At 41.0% G+C, this 19,899-nt stretch overlaps 1 protein-coding gene across 5 annotated transcripts in view; it reads left to right on the forward strand.

The window, feature by feature from the left end:
* The window catches only part of cylda (cylindromatosis (turban tumor syndrome), a), a 60,520-nt gene extending 42,830 nt beyond the window's left edge, over positions 1 to 17,690 (forward strand). For all 5 annotated transcript variants that reach the window (XM_039762885.1, XM_039762881.1, XM_039762882.1 and 2 more), the window contains 8 exons: positions 1,969 to 2,091; positions 7,113 to 7,204; positions 7,356 to 7,422; positions 10,585 to 10,717; positions 14,689 to 14,797; positions 15,727 to 15,845; positions 16,889 to 17,105; positions 17,266 to 17,690. In XM_039762885.1, coding sequence (XP_039618819.1) covers positions 1,969 to 2,091; positions 7,113 to 7,204; positions 7,356 to 7,422; positions 10,585 to 10,717; positions 14,689 to 14,797; positions 15,727 to 15,845; positions 16,889 to 17,105; positions 17,266 to 17,450 — 1,045 coding nt within the window. In that variant the 3' untranslated portion in view covers positions 17,451 to 17,690. The remainder of the gene's footprint in view (positions 1 to 1,968; positions 2,092 to 7,112; positions 7,205 to 7,355; positions 7,423 to 10,584; positions 10,718 to 14,688; positions 14,798 to 15,726; positions 15,846 to 16,888; positions 17,106 to 17,265) is intronic.
* Positions 17,691 to 19,899: the final 2,209 nt, after the last annotated feature.

The raw sequence follows: 19,899 nt of genomic DNA on the forward strand, positions 1-19,899 counted from the left end.
TTTTTGTTCTCAAAATTCTCAGTTCTCAATTTTGTCTGGGCCATTTTTGGAGTTCTGTGTTACATGATGTCAGATTTAGCTTTTTTTCCTCTGTTTTTTGTGTTGTTCCAATGCACATAAAGGAAATAAACGTATATACCAAAACATTTATAATTGCATCAGTTTTCTGGGAGAAATGGTGCATTTTCTGGGAAAATTCCAGGGGTGCCAATAATTTCGGCCATGATTGTAGTTTTCACTTGGAGTATAGGCTGTACCAGTATGGGGCACTACAGCCTCCCTGACTACAGATACAACCACAAACACACAGTCCCGGGTTCAAATAAATGATTTATTTAACAACTAATTCCTTCACAGTGGGATTCTAATAAGCACAATAACTCTTTTCTCTTCTTTTTTCCTCTCCCCACACCTTCAGATGGGCTTTGTCTTCCTTCCTCTCGACTCTGACTTGCCAGATGTAGCAGGGGGGGTTCCTTTTGACTTGAACCCGGGAATGCTTCCGATGCCAGGTCGTAGCCCGATGGAAATAATCTGGCTCCATTGGAAGTCCCAAAACCCCTGGTGCACAGCTCCTCGCAGCACCCACTGGTGGAAGCCAGGAACCCCAACAGGGTTGCTCTACGGCCCTACAACTCCCAGCATACCCTGTGGGTGTCCACGGGTGTTACCCAGATTTGCAGAATCCCAGTTTGCTGCCACGTAGTTGCTCAGAGAAGCATTTAATGTAAATAACCCCTGTCCTTCCTTTAAGGTGGCCCCCCTGCCGGGTAAGGAGTCCAAACTCATCCCAACCAGAATGCCCACACATGACCATCTCAGCATATAAATTACTTGCCGGGAGGTTCACACATTAAGTTGATTTTTCTGCTTCTTCCTTTTCATCTTTTCTCATGTCAGATAAATAGAGAGGTTCAGTGTCAGGAGGGACAGCTGGCTGTAAAACTTTAGCTAAAATCTTAATGATGCAATCACACATTGAATCGATTGCCTGGTTTAATCAGTATTCTGCTGGTTTAAAATCTAGCACTCTTACCTCTACACCACACTGTTAAAATCTGGAGTAATACAGTCTCTCCAACTTGTATGTCTATGAGTCATGTCCTTTCTATAAGTGGACCCATAATCTGACCTAACATGCTTACAAATACCTCCACCTCTAAAATAATAATAATGCAATAATGTAAAACACTATATTTTGTAGCAGGCACACGCTCTTAAGTTTTAAAATGACAATGTCTCATGTTCAGTTCTCCATATTGTCCAAAGACGCAATGCTTTACGGTGCTAAATTTTCAGGGTGTGTACTGTGTTTTTGTTTAAATAAATGGCAATGCTGGTAAGGACCCAATAGCTTTAATGGCTTTCATTACATAAGCTAGTTTTCCAGTTGCAGGCTAGTACTTTGAACCATGAACTGGCCTTGCAACTCTGATCCCTGCTTGTTGACACCATCAGTTGCTCCTTAGGAATAACCAGGGCGCCAAATTCTTTACAGTTTGAATGATTTCTTTTCATTGAGGGATTTTTTCTCCCACTGTTCTTGCATCCGTTCTCTCACTTTGAGTTCCAGATAAATACTTAAAATGAAACTGTGACACGTCAGCATATGGTGATCTCTGGGGCAGCTAGATGCCCTGGTTGACTGAACACTGCTTAGTTGTGTTTAGCTGATTTTTATGCTGCTCTGCCACCCTCTCATTTATTTTTCTTTTGGGTTCTGTATTGGACTGCTCATTGACGACAGCTAGAACAGTGGCACTCTTGGTTATTCACCATCCTTATTTTTGATTACCTTCTTAGTAAATCTAAAACTGGTCTTTGTTTGGATCGTTTATACGTGTTCCCAAATTTTTTTTTAAGTTTTGCCTAATGTTTAAATCGTTTACTGAAATGTCCAAGGTTTTTTTGCAATGTCAAGACTGAGCCAGTGCACCACACAAATAATTCTTATAATTCTTCTTGTAGCCTTTTTGCCTTCAGTTCAGTCCTTGATACCGTGTTGTTGAGACCGCGATCTAAAAGTGATGTGGAAAGCTACCGGGAGACGCAAGAGCTGCTGCGAACGGAGATTGTAAACCCCTTGCGGATGTGAGTACTGCCTGGGTCTTTGAAGCTGCTGTGCCTGTCATTTTGTGTCAAACCATTACTAAGGGAAGTGTGATCTAGTGGTGGTGAGGGAGAGAGCCAGCAGGTGCTTAGTGAAATGCTTTTCAGCCTTCTGCATTTGTCACATGTAGCAAGCATTACAGAAGAACTTCATTTCACTAACATGCATGTCATACAATTCCTGAAATATTTAAAAAAAAATAATAAAAAGTCATACTTTTGCATTAATCATTTTTTGAGTCATCTCTCTATTATAAAAAAAAAAAATCCTGGAGAGATACAGTAGGGCGACGAGACGTGATCTTCACGTTAAGATCACGGAAGACACTTAAAAGACCCGCGAGACTAAAGAGATTGGCCACGAAGCGTCTCGCGGGGACCTTAAACATGAGACTTTGTGCCAAGAGATTGACCCAGGACCTTCTCGCGATGACGTAGAACATGAGATTCTTGCAAGACACACCCTACTTACAACCAAATAAAAGCATGGGCAGCCAGCAACTTGAACACACTCAGTCGTGTTTTGGCTTTGAACACACACAGATCCAGGGCTCTCAGTGCATAGAAAGCGTATAAGGACAATATGTTATAAATGAAACGTAGACAACTAAGCGAAGAAGAAAGCAGCGCAGAGAAAAGAGACTCAAAAGCATTGGAGAGACAAAAAAGAAAAAGAATAATCTAGGTGCAAATTCAGAAAATAAGGAAAGTAATTATCAGCCCAGGACAAGTGGAACTGAAAAAAAATCACATCCAATCCAGATGTTGGTGCTATACACATGCAGAGCAGGTTAGAGATTATGAAAGCAGTGGAATTTGAAAGACTAAAAAAAAAAAACGTTGGTGCAATACACATGTGGAGAAAGTTAAAGAATATGAAAGTAGGAAAATTAGAAAGATTAAAAAAAAAAGTAAAGATCACAGTAACGCAAACAAACGTAAATTATTACTCGATAAAGGGAAAGTAATCACCACGGACCAGGTGTCATTGAAACAAAAGCAGGATAAAGCAAGGTCAGAAATAAAAGACAGAGTAGAAAACAAAGTAAAACCTCATAAACCGGTTAAAAAAACAAGGGGGCCCAAACACATGCAGAGCAGGTTAGAGATAATGAAAACTGGAATTCAAAAGACTCAAAAAAAAAAAAAAAAATGTAGGTGCGAAACACATGCAGAGCAAGATACAGAATATGAAAGCAGCAAAAAAAGACGATGTCAAAACAAAGAAAGTAAACATCGCATTAGCGCAAAGAAAGAGAAATTATTACTCGGAGAAATAACGAAAAGGCGAATAGAGATTGAATATATGGACATAGGTGATATGTCAGAAGTATGTAAATATTGTAAGGCTTTGAAGTTTAAGTCAAGAGAATTTCAAAAACGGAGTTTACCTCACATGCATTTATTGGTTACTTTGCAAAAAAAAATATTAAATGCTGATGATGTTGATTGTTTTGTCTGTGCCAAAATTCCAAACAGAGACACCTACCCTGAATTATGGTACAAAATCATTAAACACGTCTCACGGAGCTCATTTAAAAAGTTCTGCACATTGGGACTCGAAAGATTCCAAATATTGATTTTACAGAAGTTCTGAAATAAAAGTGAAACTAATGAAATAGCAACAATTCAAAGAAAAAAAAACTTAAAATTGTGTATCCACAAAACCAAACGCGGGGGTTGGCAAGCGAAGCGAGCATGGGGCGAAGCCCCCTAGTTTTAATTATCTGCCGACTTTGCTGAATCATGATAGTGAGATTTTATCCAGTGTTCTTGGTAGTAGAGCTTTAGCTGTTTTAGGTTTGTTGGGAATCATCAGTAGAAAGAAGATCTTAATTTTATTACTGCCTTAAGCTTTAAGGGTTTACTGGTATAGTTAAGGAAATTTTACCTTATGTATTTATTTTATTTTTTGCTATATTTTTTAGATTATGACATGCTAAAATTTCTTCACAGTGCCAGGTTTTTGTCATCCATTGCTACTGCAAAGTATCTCTAACAGTTTGAGAGGCTGCTGTCACCATGTGCTGCTGCAGAGATGATGCTCGTCGGATTGTGTTTAGCTTATGATAGATCAGACATGTGTTAGCAACTTATCTGTAAATCGACAGATGGCATCCACTTCAAGGGTTATTTTTTTAAACTAAAAAAAAATCTGCTGTGGCCTTTCTAGTTTCTCATGACTAATTAGCAGTGTGCTTTGAAAGGCAATGGATTTGCACTTGCTGCCATTTATGCCCCATTTCTATTTCCACATCCCTTTGAAGATGAAGCAAACAGAATTTTGACAGGAAGAGCTAATGTTCGATTTTACTGAGGGACTGCATCAATACATTCATTAATAAAAAAACAATGTTAAAAGTAGGAAATTAAAAGAGTACATATTTTTGATTAACATAGGAGTTTAAAATAATTTTATTGATTTATAGGATTAAATATCTCATCCTATTCTCAGACCTGCTGTAGCTGTTTATATATATATATATTTTACCTTGGACAGTGTCAGTCCTTTGCAGGGCTCACATGCACACTCGTAAAAGTGGAATGTTTGGAAATATGAAGTAACCTAAACCTACATATCTATGAAGAGGTGAGTGGAAAACCCTGGCTGAAGGTGCAAACTCCATTGAACCCAGGCACTGGATTATATATACTGCTCAAAAAAATTAAAGGAACACTTTGAAAACACATACGATCTCAATGGGGAAAAAAATATTCTGCTGGATATCTCTACTGATATGCACTGGGTAATGTGTTAGGACCAAAAGGGTGCCACAACGTTTGATGCAAATTATCAACCAACAGAGGGCTGAATTCAAAGACACCCTGAAAACCAAAGTGAAAAAATGATGCTGCAGGCAGGCTTGTCCATTTGGATAAAATTTTCATTGCAGCAACTCCAAATCGTACTCAGTAGTTTGTATGGCCCCCAGGTGCTTGTATGCATGCCTGACAACGTTGGAGGGTTGGCATGCTCCTAATGAGATGACGGATGATGTTCTTGGGGAATCTCCTCCCAGATCTGGACCAGGGCATCACTGAGCTCTTGGACCAGTCTGAGGTGCAACCTGGTGGCGTCAGGTGGACTGAAGCATAATGTCCCAGAGGTGTTCTATTGGATTGAGGTCAGGCGAGTGAGCATGGTGGCCAGTCAATGATATCAATTCTTTCATCCTCCAGGAACTGCCTGCATACTCTCGCCACATGCGGCCGGGCATTGTCGTGTACCAGGAGGATCCCAGGACCCACTGCACCAACACAGGATCTGACAATGGGTCCAAGAATTTCATCCCGATATCTAATGGCAGTCAAGGTGTCGTTGTCTAGCTTGTAGAGGTTTGTGTGTCCCTCCATGGATATGCCTCCTCAGACCATCACTGACCCACCATCAAACCGCTCATGCTGAACAATGTTACAGGCAGCATAACGTTTTCCATGGCTTCTCCAAACCCTTTTATGTCTGTCACATGTGCTCAGGGTGAACCTGCTCTGATTTCTGAAAAGCACAGGGCACCCGCCAGTGGTGGACCTTCCAATTCTGATTTTCTATGGCAAATGCCAATCAAGCTCCACGGTGCTGGGCAGTGAGCACAGGGCCCACTAGAGGACATTGGGCCCTCAGACCACCCTCATGAAGTCTTTTTTTCATTGTTTGGTCAGAGACATTCACACCAGTGGCCAGCTGGAGGTCATTTTGCAGGGCTCTGGCAGTGCTCATCCTGTTCATTCTTGCTCAAAGGAGCAGATACTGGTCCTGCTGATGGGTTAAAGACCTTCTGCAGCCCTGTCCAGCTCTCCTAGAGTAACAGCCTGTCTCCTGAAATCTCCTCCATGCCTTTGAGACTGTGCTGTGAGACACAGCAAACCTTCTGGCAATGGCATGTATTGATGCGCCATCCTGGAGAAGTTAGACTACCTTGTGCCAGCTCTGTAGGGTCTAGGTATCACCTCATGCTACCAGTAGTGACACTGACCATAGCCAAAAGCAAAATGAGTGGCAAAACAGATGAGGAGGGAAAAATGTTAGTGGTCTCCATCTGTTAAACCATTCCTGTTTTGGGGTTTGTCTCATTGTTGCCCCTCTAGTGTACCTGTTGTTCATTTCATTAACACCAAAGCAGCTGAAACTGATGAACAAGCCCCTCTGCTATTTCACTGACCAGATCAATAGCCCAGAAGTTTCATTGACTTGATGCTATACTACGATTTAAAAAGTGTGCCTTTAATTTTTTTGAGCAGTATATCCATCCATCCATTATCCAACATGCTATATCCTAACTACAGGGTCACGGGGGTCTGCTGGAGCCAATCCCAGCCAACACAGGGCGCAAGGCAGGAAACCACCCCGGGGCAGGGCGCCAGCCCACCGCAGGGCACACACACACACACACACACACACACACACACACACACACACACCAAGAACACACTAGGGACAATTTCGTATCGCCAATGCACCTAACCCTCATATCTTTGGACTGTGGAAGGAAACCAGAGCACCCGGATGAAGCCCACGCAGAGACGAAAAGCAAACCCAGGTCTCCTAACTGCGAGGCAGCAGCGCTACCACTAGTAGTATATATAAATATATATATTTAAATATTTGTTTATATAGCACATTTTTATACATGAAAGAAGCTCAAAGTGGTTTAAATTAAATAATGACTATACAGAGTGAAAAAAGAAAATGAAAAACTAAGTACAGCCATTTACAAAAAGTTATATAAAACAGTAGAGAATCAAAAAGTTTAGCTTAATAACAAAAACTACTGTATGGTCAGACAGCCAGGGGGTCCAGGAAAATAAACGCTTCAGTTGGTGGGATCGCAGCTTGAAAAGTTTGGTTCCAGTTTTCACAGTCTAGTTGCCATCTTTTTCTAACATAGCTGGAACTTTGGGATATTTTTCACTTGCGTCTTACTGTTTTCGAGCTTCTGCATGATGAATGTTGTGCATGTGCCCTTCCATACTCTTGGATAACATGTTCTCCTCCCTTTTGACAGACATGGATATGTGTGTGCCACCAAGATCATGAAACTCCGGAGAATACTAGAGAAAGTGGAAGCTGCTTCTGGATTTACTTCTGAAGAGAAGGGTGAGCAGTGTCCTTGAAGTCCCAAGTCTAGATAGCAGTTGACACACTGTAGGCTAATGTCATGTCTCAACTCGAATTGGTGCATATTGTCACCTGTCAGCTCTCTTTTCCATGCAAGTGCCTTACACATGTCCATTCCTTTTCTTTCCAGACCCAGAAGAATTTCTCAATATACTTTTCCATCATATTTTGCGAGTAGATCCTTTGTTAAAAGTTAGGTGAGCAAATTTGTTTTTGCATTCTTCATCACTCCAGTTCCTGATTACAAAGTTGTGAACTAGCTTAGTGAAATTAGATCTTTAAGATATGAGATACTGTATGTGGGAAAATAATTGGACTTACATTTCACATGGTTAATAAAGTGCAGTGAAGATGCATTTGGGCAGTTTAGTCTCTTGTAGATGAGAAGCAAGCACATTCTAAGTTACAAGGGGAGAAATACATACATAGAAACTTCAGGAGGCTATGGTGAGCATGAAAGGTATGCAGAAAAAGGGGGCTGGTTTTCATGAAATGATTGACGTCTGTGGGTGTGCGGATATGATATGAATCTGTGTACAATATATACTGATAGTGGCCAAAAAAATGCTCAGTACTTAATACATACCAGGTCACCATGGTCTACGATAATAGCTTATGTTTGTTGTGACACAGACAACTAGCCCCTGGATTTCTCAATGAGTATTTCATACCATTCTTTCATGAGAAATTCATGTAACTCATGACTTTTTGATGGAGATGGGGAAAAACTGCATCGGACTTCTTTCCAAATTACACAATAACCTGTAAATATTTAAGGTTCTGTTCTGGAATACAGTAGCATACGGGTGAAGCTTTTATATGTGTCTCATATCAGTGGGTGGCAGATTACAGTAGACTTACAGAACATGCTGTAGTTCAGTATTGGGTAGTGCTGAATAATACCCAAGTGAGCTGCCTACCTGAATGATCATGAATGAGGCCTAATGGGTAAATATTGGGAGGGTGACCGGTTTGTGTTTTGCCTGCTAAGATGAATTCAGTTCTTCAGATGCACCTTTTGGCCCAGCTGTAGAATAGTGCAACAAGCACCTCGGCCTCCTGACCGAACCTTCAAAGCCAAGGTGACAAATGTGCCGAGTGCTAACTTAGCCTGCCTTATGTTTGCTACTGTCTCCTGGACAGTATGCTTAAAAATAATATTCTAAAAGAACAATTTATATTAAATGAAATTTATATATTCATAAACTAATAAGTCGCCTTATTTTGCAGTGCAGGTGAGCATGCCATAATGAGTGCCCAATGTCTTTTATGGCAGTTACAAAGGGAGAGGTGTGTGGCGACAGCTACCCATACCTTAGACCTTTGTAATATCTAAATATTCACGGTATGAAGCATTTTTAATGAACAGAGGAGGCCAAGAAAATAACGAAACCTGAAAAGAACACAATAAATATTTTTATGTGTGGACATACGATGCAGGTTATTCTGGATGACGCCACATCTGGCAAAAATTGTAGGCGAAAGTGGTCAGTCAGAATGATTATGCGATGACTAGCTGTGCTACCCATCTAAGACCATTTGAAATCTAAGTAATCAACGTAGACCTCAGTAGTAATGTTTGCAGTGTGCAGTATCTTTTGGTATGTATTTTGTAATGCATGTACTGTAGTGATAGAATGCATTGAATTTGTCGTTTTTACAGATGGTGCATCATAAACATTTGTAGTAATAAAAGGATAAGTATCTGTGCTTCTGTCTGTATATCCATCTGGTTGCTATGTCTCTTGTCATTCCAAAAGTTGTTGCATCACAAACATTTGTAGCAATAAAATGCTAAGTTTCTGAGTGTCCGTGTGTCCAGTCATTTGCCATGTCTCTGTCATTCCAAAAGATGGGCCATCACAAATTGTTTTAGCCATAAAATGCATTGCATTTGTCATTCTAATAGATGATGCATCACAAACATTATTACTGTTTTTACTTATCCATACCAAAGGCATATAACTGAGACATGTGCTTTGCATGGTACACTGCAAATGTTAACGCTGAGGTCTACACTGATTACTTGGATTTCAACCCATCTCAGATGCGTAGCACATCTATTAAGTAGTAATGAAATGCATTGCTACAAATGTTTGATGTGCCGTTTGTTGGAACGACAATTTCAAAGTATATGTCTGTGTTATGTGCAATTTGGTATGGGATTCTGTAAAAGCAGTGTCGATGTTTGTAATGTGCCATCTTTTGGAATTACAGAGTTATAGCAACTGGATGGACACACAGACAGATACACAGGCACTTGTCCTTTTATTACGGTGGATTAGTATTGACATTTGTCTTCTGAGACGAGGAGAGCACTTGTACCATATCTAGATTAAGTGCCCCACATCCTTATTAATCAGCAGAACTCTGTGCTTTTGGAACAAAGCCCTTGGGACTGTCTGTTTTATTAATTTCTTCTGTGTTTGCGTGTCTCACATATACACTGGCATTTGTGGAGAACGTGATGAAAGAAGATTCATTTGGACATTTTCACATTCCCTTACCGTTTGCCAATCCATTGCCTTTGCTTCTTCCATTATTGCACTCCTTGAAAACAACACATTGGCATGTAATGAATGATTTGTGCACTGCGCCCTGACTTGGGTGTTCTGCACCGTAGTGTTCTTGACAACAGCTTCCATTGAAGATGGTCACGCGCTGCTTCTGTTTTGCTTTTAACTGGTTTACGTTTGCTCTTCTCATTAGCAGTGCATGCAGTATAATCCCAGAGTTTATACTTCTGAAAACAGCTTTCCTTCACTACTGATGGCCCTCACTCTGAGTTTCAATGCTGACTGCCCCTCGGATGCTCTAGTTTTAAGACTTGAGCAGCTAGAGCAGTCCCTTGGCTCTAAATCTCTAGTTAAATGAGCCCCAGCAATCAGATCTACATCATTACAACACAAGACCTTGGTGACATCTTCTAATTATAGTAAACAAAGACCGCTTGCCCAGCACTTTTATTTGTAATCTTGAACATTGTTGGAAGTTAATTGCTTCATTGACTTGCTAACAATGCCTCTTTCTACTTCCAGTATGGTTTTTGTGCCTAAATTTAACCTATATCTGCCTTTTTGACCACTACCTGTATGTATTACTGTGTATGTGTAATGCATTAGAGAGAAGGAAATAGATATCCCACGTAACTTAAAACTCAAAGATGTGCACTTGCCGGTCACTTATCTGTCAGGTTGATCTGGTATGTTTTTTTACTCCTATACCCTGGGGTTATGCTTAAACAACTGAAGCTCCACCAAAGTGTCCATCTATAAAAAGCAGTCTTTTTTTTTTCTTTCTACTTGTGTGCTCTGTGATGAAGCAGGAATTACTGCTTGTAACACTCTGCTATTTTGTAGGTCAGCGGGTCAGAAGGTTCAAGACTGTTACTTTTATCAGATCTTCATGGATAAGAATGAGAAGATTGGTGTTCCTACTAGTCAGCAGTTACTTGAGTGGTCATTCATCAACAGTGACTTGAAGTTTGCAGAGGTACAGAGCTGCGTGGGGGGTGAGGGCCATTCTTGAAAGCCTTGCGGTTTACACATTCACACTTTGAACAACACAGGGGATGGGAATGGCTTAGTGCTGATGAGAGGGATGGATTGAGGGCAAGTGGCGTATTCCTCTCCTTTAGGAGGTTTTTAGAAATTACCTTGATTTTGGGGTAAGTGCCAGTTGGACCATTGGTACTGATATGTGAGGTAGCTACAGTGCCCTCCATAACGATTGGGACAAAGACACATTCTTCCCGCCCCCATCTACAGTTTAAATTAACAAATCAAACCTGTTAGATGTAATTAAAGTGCACATTGCACACTTTCATTTGAGTGTCTTTACATACATTTTGGTCTCACCATGTAGAAATGGTAACACAGTGTGTTTCAGGGCACCATAATGTTTGGGGCACAGCAATGGCCAGTATATTAAAGCAGTCACATTTGGTACTTTGTTGCATTTCCTTTGCATGCAATGACTGTTTGAAGTCTGCGATTCATAGACATCGCCAGGTGCTGAGGGTCTTCTTTGGTGATGCTCTGCCAGGCCTCTAATGCAGCCATCATCAGCTCCTGCTTATTTCGGGGGTCTTGTCCCCTTATGTTTTCTTTTCAACACACGGAAGGCCTGCTCAATTGGATTGAAATCAAGTGACAGACTTGGCCATTCACGAATTTTCAGTTTTTTAGCTTTGATAAACTCGTGTGTTGCCTCAGCAGTATATTTGGATCATTATCTTGTTGTAGGATGAAGCGCTGCCCAATGAGTTTGGAAGCATTTACTAGAACTTGAGCAGATAAGATATTTCTGTACACCTCAGAATTCACTGGGCCACTGCCATTAACGAAGAGATGTGTGCCAGGACCTGTAGCAGCCGTACATGGCCAAGCCATAAGACCCCACCAACACGTTTAAGAGATGAGGTGGTCTGCGTTGGATCTTGGCAAGTTCCTTTCTTCTCCATACTTTGCTCTTGATATCACTCTGATGCAGGTTCATCTTTATCTCGTCTGTCCACAAGACCTTTTTCCAGAATTCTGCAGACTCTTAAGTATTTTTTCGCAAATTGTAATCTGCCCAGCCTGTTTTTTTTTTTTTGGCTAACCAGTGGTTTACATGTGTAACCAGTGTGGTCTATGTATTTCTGATCATGAAATCTTCTGTGGATAGTTGCCTCACACACACACACACACGTCTCCTGAAGACTGTTTCTGGTGTGTTGGACAGGCATTTGGGGCTTCTGTCATCAGCAGTGGAGGTCTTCCTTAGCCTGCCAGTCCCTTTCTGATTACTGAGCTCACCAGTGTACTCTTCCCTCCTTAATGATACCCCAGACATTTGATTTAGGTAATCCTAAGGTTCTACTGATCCCCCTAATGGTTTTATTTCTATCTTCAGCTTCATAATAGCTTCTTTGAATTTCACTGGCACAGCTCTTGTCCTGGGGCCTCATGCATAACGCCATTCGTAGAATTCACACTATAACATGGCGTAAGCACAAAAGCGGAAATGTTCGTACGCAAAAAAAAGTCCAGATGCATAAATCTGTGTGTTTGCCAGCTTCCATGTTCTTCCGCTCCATAAATCCCAGTCAGCGTGAAAGTAATGCACGTGCACATGCCTGCTGTCCCGCCCCAACTCCTCCCAGAATTACGCCTCTTTGAATATGCAAATCAATATAAATAGCCCTTAAGCTCCGCCTTCTGTGATAGGGCAATAGCAACAGCACGAGGGAAAGTACAAGAATTTCAGCGAATACCAAGTGGAGGCAAAGAAAAACGTACTATTTGTTGGTTTAAAAAGTGGTATAAACAACAAAAGGAAGTTGATCGAGTGACATAGAGTATCGGAGAAACTTGAAAGCTCAAGTTCACAAAGTCACACAGTGCCCAAAATAAAAAAGAAGTTGTCAAATATCAAAGTCGCCATGAAAAGGCGAGTTGTAGCCCACCGTCTGATTGTCATATGAAAGCTTATTAGGGCACAGAGAAAGAAAAAAAGGCACACAGTGGGGGGAAAAAAGCACAAAATGTCAACTTTAATCTCGAAATTTCCACTTTAATCATGTAGTTTATTTTGTCATTAAAGTAGAACATCATAAACTTCCATCTTAAGATCGTTTAATTCACTAGTTTCTCAAATCCCATTGTAACTAAAGTAGCACGTTAAGTGCTTTATTTTGTATTTAATCTTCTATTTGTGTGAATCGCTACGTGCTTCTGGGCTTTCTCTTCCTCCGACAGGACACAGAATCCATTACATTCGTGATATTACAGCTCTCTGAGCAATTAAAATGCTGAGATGTATACGTGATATCATTTTCATGACGATCGGAGTTAAAGCATGTTATTAAACATGGGAACACGGTGCTTGCTGTGCCATGCGCGACCTTTGATGAACTACTTTATTGCAGCAGTACTGTCTCTTTCAAACATATTAACCTCCAATTCCTGTCCTTCCGTTTCTTTCTCCAAATACCCAATCGCCACACAATCAGCTCTGTAATAGATGTTAAGCCATCTGTAAGTTTAGAACACCGATTCTTCAAAACTTTTAAGGAACATTGAAATATCTTCGTAGTACATGTTTAGAAAAATACAGTGTGAGGAAAGAACAATCCGTGAATGGAGCGCCAGCTCCTCGCTAGCGCTGCGGCACCATGTCCTCGCATGTTTAATTATTAACAATGTAGATTATTTAAATGAAGTTAAAGTTTTATCTGTATAATATACTAAACATATTTTGCTGCATTTCATCTTAAAAATGATGTCGTCATCATATGTAAATACGCACTTTATAAAGTGGCTCAAGTTGTGCAATATTATAACTATCACAAGTTTACAGTGAGGGTACAAGCAGTTCTGCAAGGAGCACTTGATGGACTGATTGAGTGCGCGTTTAGTTCTTGGGATGAAACTGTTTGTGAACCCTGAGGTCTGAACAGGAAAGGCTCTTAAGCGTTTGTCGTATGAGAGCAGTTCAAATAGCAAATGGCTGAGGCAACGTGTGCTTGATGCTGCATACTGATAATTCTCTTTCTGATCAACTGCTGTAGAGCTGTGATTCCACACTCAGATACAGTGATATAAATACTCAAAAGTGGTGCAATGAGAGTAATATGGAAAAAGATGTGACAACTCCTAACTTGGAGCAGCTGAAAGAAGAAGAAGAAGGTGCAGTGAGAGTAACAGTGCTAAAGCAGCTATGGTATTTAGAATAGTTTGACCATTCTGTGGACCATTATATTGTTACAGGTTAATTACAATCAGATGCATTAAACTAATAAGCAATATGCGGTTAATTACAGTGTATTTATAAAGCCGCGTCAGGGATGTGGATCTAAAAAAGAAAGGGAAACCACACTGTACAGTAGCACTGCTTTGACGCTGGGTGCTGCCAGTTTGCAAAACCGAGCGGAGAACTTGTGTACGCCAGGGTTTGAGCTACTGTGGAAATGTGCGTGGCTTTACTTCACGTTTAGGTTTTATACATCGCAATTTGAGTGTGGAAACGTTCACACGTAACATTTTTGTGTGTACGCACCATTTATACATGAGGCCCCTGATGTTGAACAATGGCAACTACAGACTCCACAAGGGTTTGAAGAATCACGAACACCTGTGATGACTATTATCCCAAACATTGATACCCTGAAACAGGGTGGGACCGTGTACTGTATAAAAAGTTCTTATCATTTTCACATGGTGTGACTAAAGTTTATGCAAATACCATTACGTGAAAGTCTGCAATGTGCATGTTAATCACTTCAGAAGCGTTTGATTTGTAATTTTAAACTGTGGAGTAGAATTCTAAATCAAGTCAAATTGTGTCTTTGTCCCAAACATATATGGAGGACACTGTATGTCTGTCATGTGGATGCCAGCTGATCTTGGCTCGATGTCTAGTGTCTCTCTGGATGATTCAGGTTAATGTTGTACTAATTATCTTTGCTGCCTTAATCTTAGGCTCCATCCTGTCTCATTCTGCAAATGCCTCGCTTTGGAAAAGACTTCAAGATGTTCAACAAAATCTTTCCTTCTTTGGAGCTGGACATTACTGATTTACTTGAAGACAGTAAGTCTTTTTGTTTTAAGCATTTTCAGACCATTGTAATTATGACATCCTTTGAAAGACTGTTGCCATTGTTTGGTGTGTTTACATTGTATTTGGAGCAGCTAGCCTGGCGCCAGGCATTGTTACCACTGTTGTAATAGTAGCAGCAGTTGTAGTAGTATTGTCACATGTGCATTCATCATCATCATAATAATAATAATTCTTTACATTTATATAGCGCTTTCCTCGCTGCTCAAAGTGCTTTATACAGTGAGTGGAGAGGCACTTTAACCACCACTAATGTGCAGCATCCACTTGGATGATGTGATGGCAGCCATTTTGTGCCCGTATCCTCACCACACATTAGTTGCTAAATGGTGAGAGGTAGTTTGCCAATATTAGAAGCAGGGGATGATTAAGGGGCTAGACTGACTAGGCCATGATGTGCAATTTAGCCAGGACATTGGAATACACCCAACACTTTACAAAGGACCTTGATTTTATGTCTCATCCAAAGGATGGCATCATCTTTACATAAGTGTCCCTGTCACTGCACTGGGACACTGGGTTCCACATTCTGACTATGGGATGTGCCCCCCCCCCAGCTGGCCTCGCCAACATCTCTTCTAGCAGCAACCCAACTTTTTCCTTGGTTGGTCACCAGTCCAAGTATGTGCTTGAATCCATGCGAAGTTTATGAAGAAGACCCCAAGTCAATAAAGGGAATTCTGTTTCTAAAGCACAAGCCTACTTGTTCAAGTGTTACTGCTGACTGTTTTATACTGAGAAAGTCATTTCAGCCTGCCATTAAAACTTCATAAGTCACTGGTATTTATAAGTCACTATAGGTATAGGCTCTGACCAATTGCACCCCTGAATTGTACTTAGTGAATTTGAGAATTACTCTATTACTGATAAAGGCATCAGCTAAACAGATATAATGCTTTCAGCTCCTAGGGAATGTCGGATCTGTGCTGGCTTGGCTCTTTACGAGTGTAGAGAATGTTATGACGATGTCACTATCATGCCGGGGAAGATCAAGCAATTTTGTGAAAAGTGCAACATGCAGGTGAGTTAAACTCAGAGTCTTTGGTTAAATTAAGACGGGGAAAATTGTGCTACTGGGTCTCCGGCTGTGCAACTTGAAACAGTTCCATTCCTCCTTTTGATCACTAGATGGGGCTGTTGGCTTGAGTAGCATAATTTTGCAGGCTGCCTTCTCTCATTGCCATTCTGTTTTCTCCTACAGTCAGTCAATTCAGTGCTTGGATTTGTGTCAGTTTAGTTCAATTAAGCCTTATTGGCATTTTAAGTTTTTATTAGAAAATAGTTAGAATTGTAAAAACATATTTACATTAAAGTAAAACTATGCTTAAAACAATTTATTTTGTAAGTTGTTATTTATGGGTTAGTGTATTATTTATGGAGCCCTGCCATTGATGGTTCTGTTGCAGTGGTATTTGGTTTTGTCTGTGTGTCTTGTGTGCCCAGCATGTTGACTGCTGTGTCCCCTGCACAGCACTCTGAGTTGGGCCTCTGGGTTGAATTGATGTAAAATTGTGGATTTTGCAGATGACGTCTCTGATCTGTGTGTACCTAACACAGGTCAATGTAAAGTGTGCCACTGTCTCAACCTCCCCAGCATGACGCAGGTAATCTCCATTGGCACAAGTCTGTCCGTGTTACCCTGCTCTCCATTTCTTGGTGTTGGGTGGGTCAGGCAGTACCCGGCTAAAGTGAAGACCTCTGGACCACCATCTGTAGCTCTCCACCATGTTGTCTTCTTCAGTTTCTGCACAGTATCTACTGTAGTGGGAGTGCAGCACGGCTGTAATAGAATTTGATTCGGGCAAGTGTCTCAGACAGGTCAGTGTGGCTCTGTGTACTGATTTTTGTAAACGTTGATGCAGTGCTCCTGTCGCCTCAGCACGCTGTGCTGGAATAATTCAAGTTTATTTTGGCAGAGGCAAATCCAGGATTTTGGGGCAGGATTTCTGGAGTAAGAAAATAAGTTGTCGCATACAGTATTTGTGATAAAGTTATTCATTGTTCTCCAGCAGCCAATATATTATTATTTGCTGTGATAACCAATTTTTTTTTTTTAAATTGCAGGTGCATCTTCATCCACAGAGAAAAGGCCATAAGTTTGGCAAGCTTTCCATCCCCAGGGAGCTGGTAGACAGTAGCTGGCGCCAGAGTCGCTTCCCCCAGCAGAAAATGGAACTCTTTGCCGTGCTCTGTATAGAAACCAGTCACTATGTAGCATTTGTAAAATATGGCTCAGGAGATTCTGCCTGGCTCTTCTTTGACAGCATGGCTGATCGGGATGGTACGACTTGGAACTCTTTTTGTTGTTGTTTTGAACAGCTCATGACATTGCGTCTCAGTTTGAGCCCTACTCTCTTTCTGAGGTGGAGGGTTTGAGGTCCATGATTATTCATGTGAACCACTCAATTTTATTTGTTTATTTTTATTGTTTTATCATCCAGGTGGGCAGAATGGTTTCAACATCCCACAGGTCACTCCGTGCCCGGAAGTAGGGGCGTATTTAAAGATGACTCCTGAGGAGCTCCATGCGCTCGATCCGAAAAGCATCCAGGGATTTGCACGAAGGCTACTGTGTGATGCGTACATGTGCATGTACCAGAGTCCGTCCATGAGCCTGTACAAGTGATGGGCACTCGTCTTTGTGCTCTTTCGTGACTGGGGTAGTACTGACAGGTATTTCTGTTATGGACTTATGTGGGCTCCTTCCCACATGACATCTTGCTGTCCTATTTATTTTTCCCAAAGTTGCTCCTTCATTATCTGACTGTTTGCACTGTGTGCTTGTTTGGGTTGATGCCATCAGTGGTCCCACGTTACCTCATTGTTGTCTTGGATGTTTGTCTCTCCAAGAGTGCATTTTTTTTTTCTTTTTCTTTTTCAAGTGGAGATGATTCTAGCAACATCTCTGTTGGGTACATTACTCATTGGCGTGCCCGTGCCAACAATCCACTCCTGGACTCTCTCTCTCTCTTTTTTTTTTTTTTTTTTTTTTTTTTGGTTTATTCAGCTGTTACTTTGGTTTTGCTCCAAGCACTCTGTTTTGAAGAGTGTGCTTCTCTGCTAAGGCTGAAATAAACAGTGTGCCGAGTGTTTTTTGCACACGTTCATAGAAGTGTTCACACCAAGCTCTTCCTGGAAATCTTTATTTGGGGGGTAGCTAAGCAAAGAGGATGCTGGATATTATAATGACGTGTGACCCCCGAGGTGCTGGATGATTGAGCTGAGTGGAGCTGGATGTGTAATGTGATAGTAGCACACCTTCAGCAGCTTTTGATTTGAATTTAAAACCAAATAAAGGAGTTCACCTTTAAAACCCTTTAAGGAAGAATGGTTTAAGTTGACATTTACACTTGGGCCTGGCAAAGGGCTTGAGAAATTCCACTAAAAGAACTAACCATTGACATTCACGTGCGCAGAAAGTAGTTCATGTAGCGCCTTACATAATAATTGAACAGTGAGGGGTGATCCATGTGTGTGGTGGACGTTCTCACTGGCAATTAAAACACAGTGATTCATTTCACACCGTCTATATACTGGTGCATCTCAATGAATTAGAATATCATCAAAAAGTGAATTTTTTTCAGTAATTCAATTCAAAAAGTGAAACTCATATATAGATTCATGCACACAAAGTGATATATTTCAAATGTTTATTTCATTTTGCTGATTATGACTTACAGTTGTGCTTGAAAGTTTGTGAACCCTTTAGAATTTTCTATATTTCTGCATAAATATGACCTAAAACATCATCAGATTTTCACTTAAGTCCTAAAAGTAGATAAAGAGAAACCAGTTAAACAAATGAGACAAAAATATTATACTTGGTCATTTATTTATTAAGGAAAATGATTGAATATTACATATTTGTGAGTGGCAAGAGTATGTGAACCTCTAGGATGATCAGTTTGTTTGAAGGTGAAATTAGAGTCAATGGGATGACAATCAGGTGTGAGTGGGCACCCTGTGTCATTTAAAGAACAGGATCTATCAAAGTCTGCTCTTCACAACACGTTTGTGGAAGTGTATCATGGCACAAACAAAGGAGATTTCTGAGGACCTCAGAAAAAGAGTTGTTGATGCTCATCAGGCTGGAAAAGGTTACAAAACCATCTCTAAAGAGTTTGGACACCACCAATCCACAGTCAGACAGATTGTGTACAAATGGAGGAAATTCAAGACCATTGTTACCCTCCCCAGGAGTGGTTGAGCAACAAAGATCACCCCAAGAACAAGGCGTGTAATAGTTTGCGAGGTCACAAAGGACCCCAGGGTAACTTCTAAGCAACTCAAGGCCTCTCTCACATTGGCTAATGTTCATGTTCATGAGTCCACCATCAGGAGAACACTGAACAACAGTGGTGTGCATGGCAGGGTTGCAAGGAGAAAGCCACTGCTCTCCAAAAAAAAACATTGCTGCTCATCTGCAGTTTGCTAAAGATCACATGGACAAACCAGAAGGCTATTGGAAGAATGTTTTGTGGACGGATGAGACCAAAATAGAACCTTTTGGTTTAAATGAAAAGCGTTATGTTTGGAGAAAGGAAAACACTGCATTCCAGCATAAGAACCTGATCCCATCTGTGAAACATGGTGGCGGTAGTATCATGGTTTGGGCCTGTTTTGCTGCATCTGGGCCAGGACGGCTTGCCTTCAGTGATGGAACAACGAATTCTGAATTACATCAGGAAACTGTCAGGACATCTGTCCATGAACTGAATCTCGAGAAGGTGGGTCATGCAGCAAGACAACAACCCTAAGCACACAAGTTGTTCTACCAAAGAATGGTTAAAGAAGAATAAAGTTAATGTTTTGGAATGGCCAAGTCAAAGTCCTGACCTTAATCCAATCGAAATGTTGTGGAAGGACCTGAAGCGAGCAGTTAATGTGAGGAAACCCACCAACATCCCAGAGTTGAAGCTGTTCTGTATGGAGGAATGGGCTAAAATTCCTCCAAGCCGGTGTGCAGGAATGAGCAAAAGCTACCGGAAACGTTTAGTTGCAGTTATTGCTGCAAAGGGGGGTCACAGCAGATACTGAAAGCAACGGTTCACATACTCTTGCCACTCACAAATATG

Source organism: Polypterus senegalus, chromosome 9 (genome assembly GCF_016835505.1).
Source record: "Polypterus senegalus isolate Bchr_013 chromosome 9, ASM1683550v1, whole genome shotgun sequence".
NCBI classification, from domain to species: domain Eukaryota; kingdom Metazoa; phylum Chordata; class Cladistia; order Polypteriformes; family Polypteridae; genus Polypterus; species Polypterus senegalus.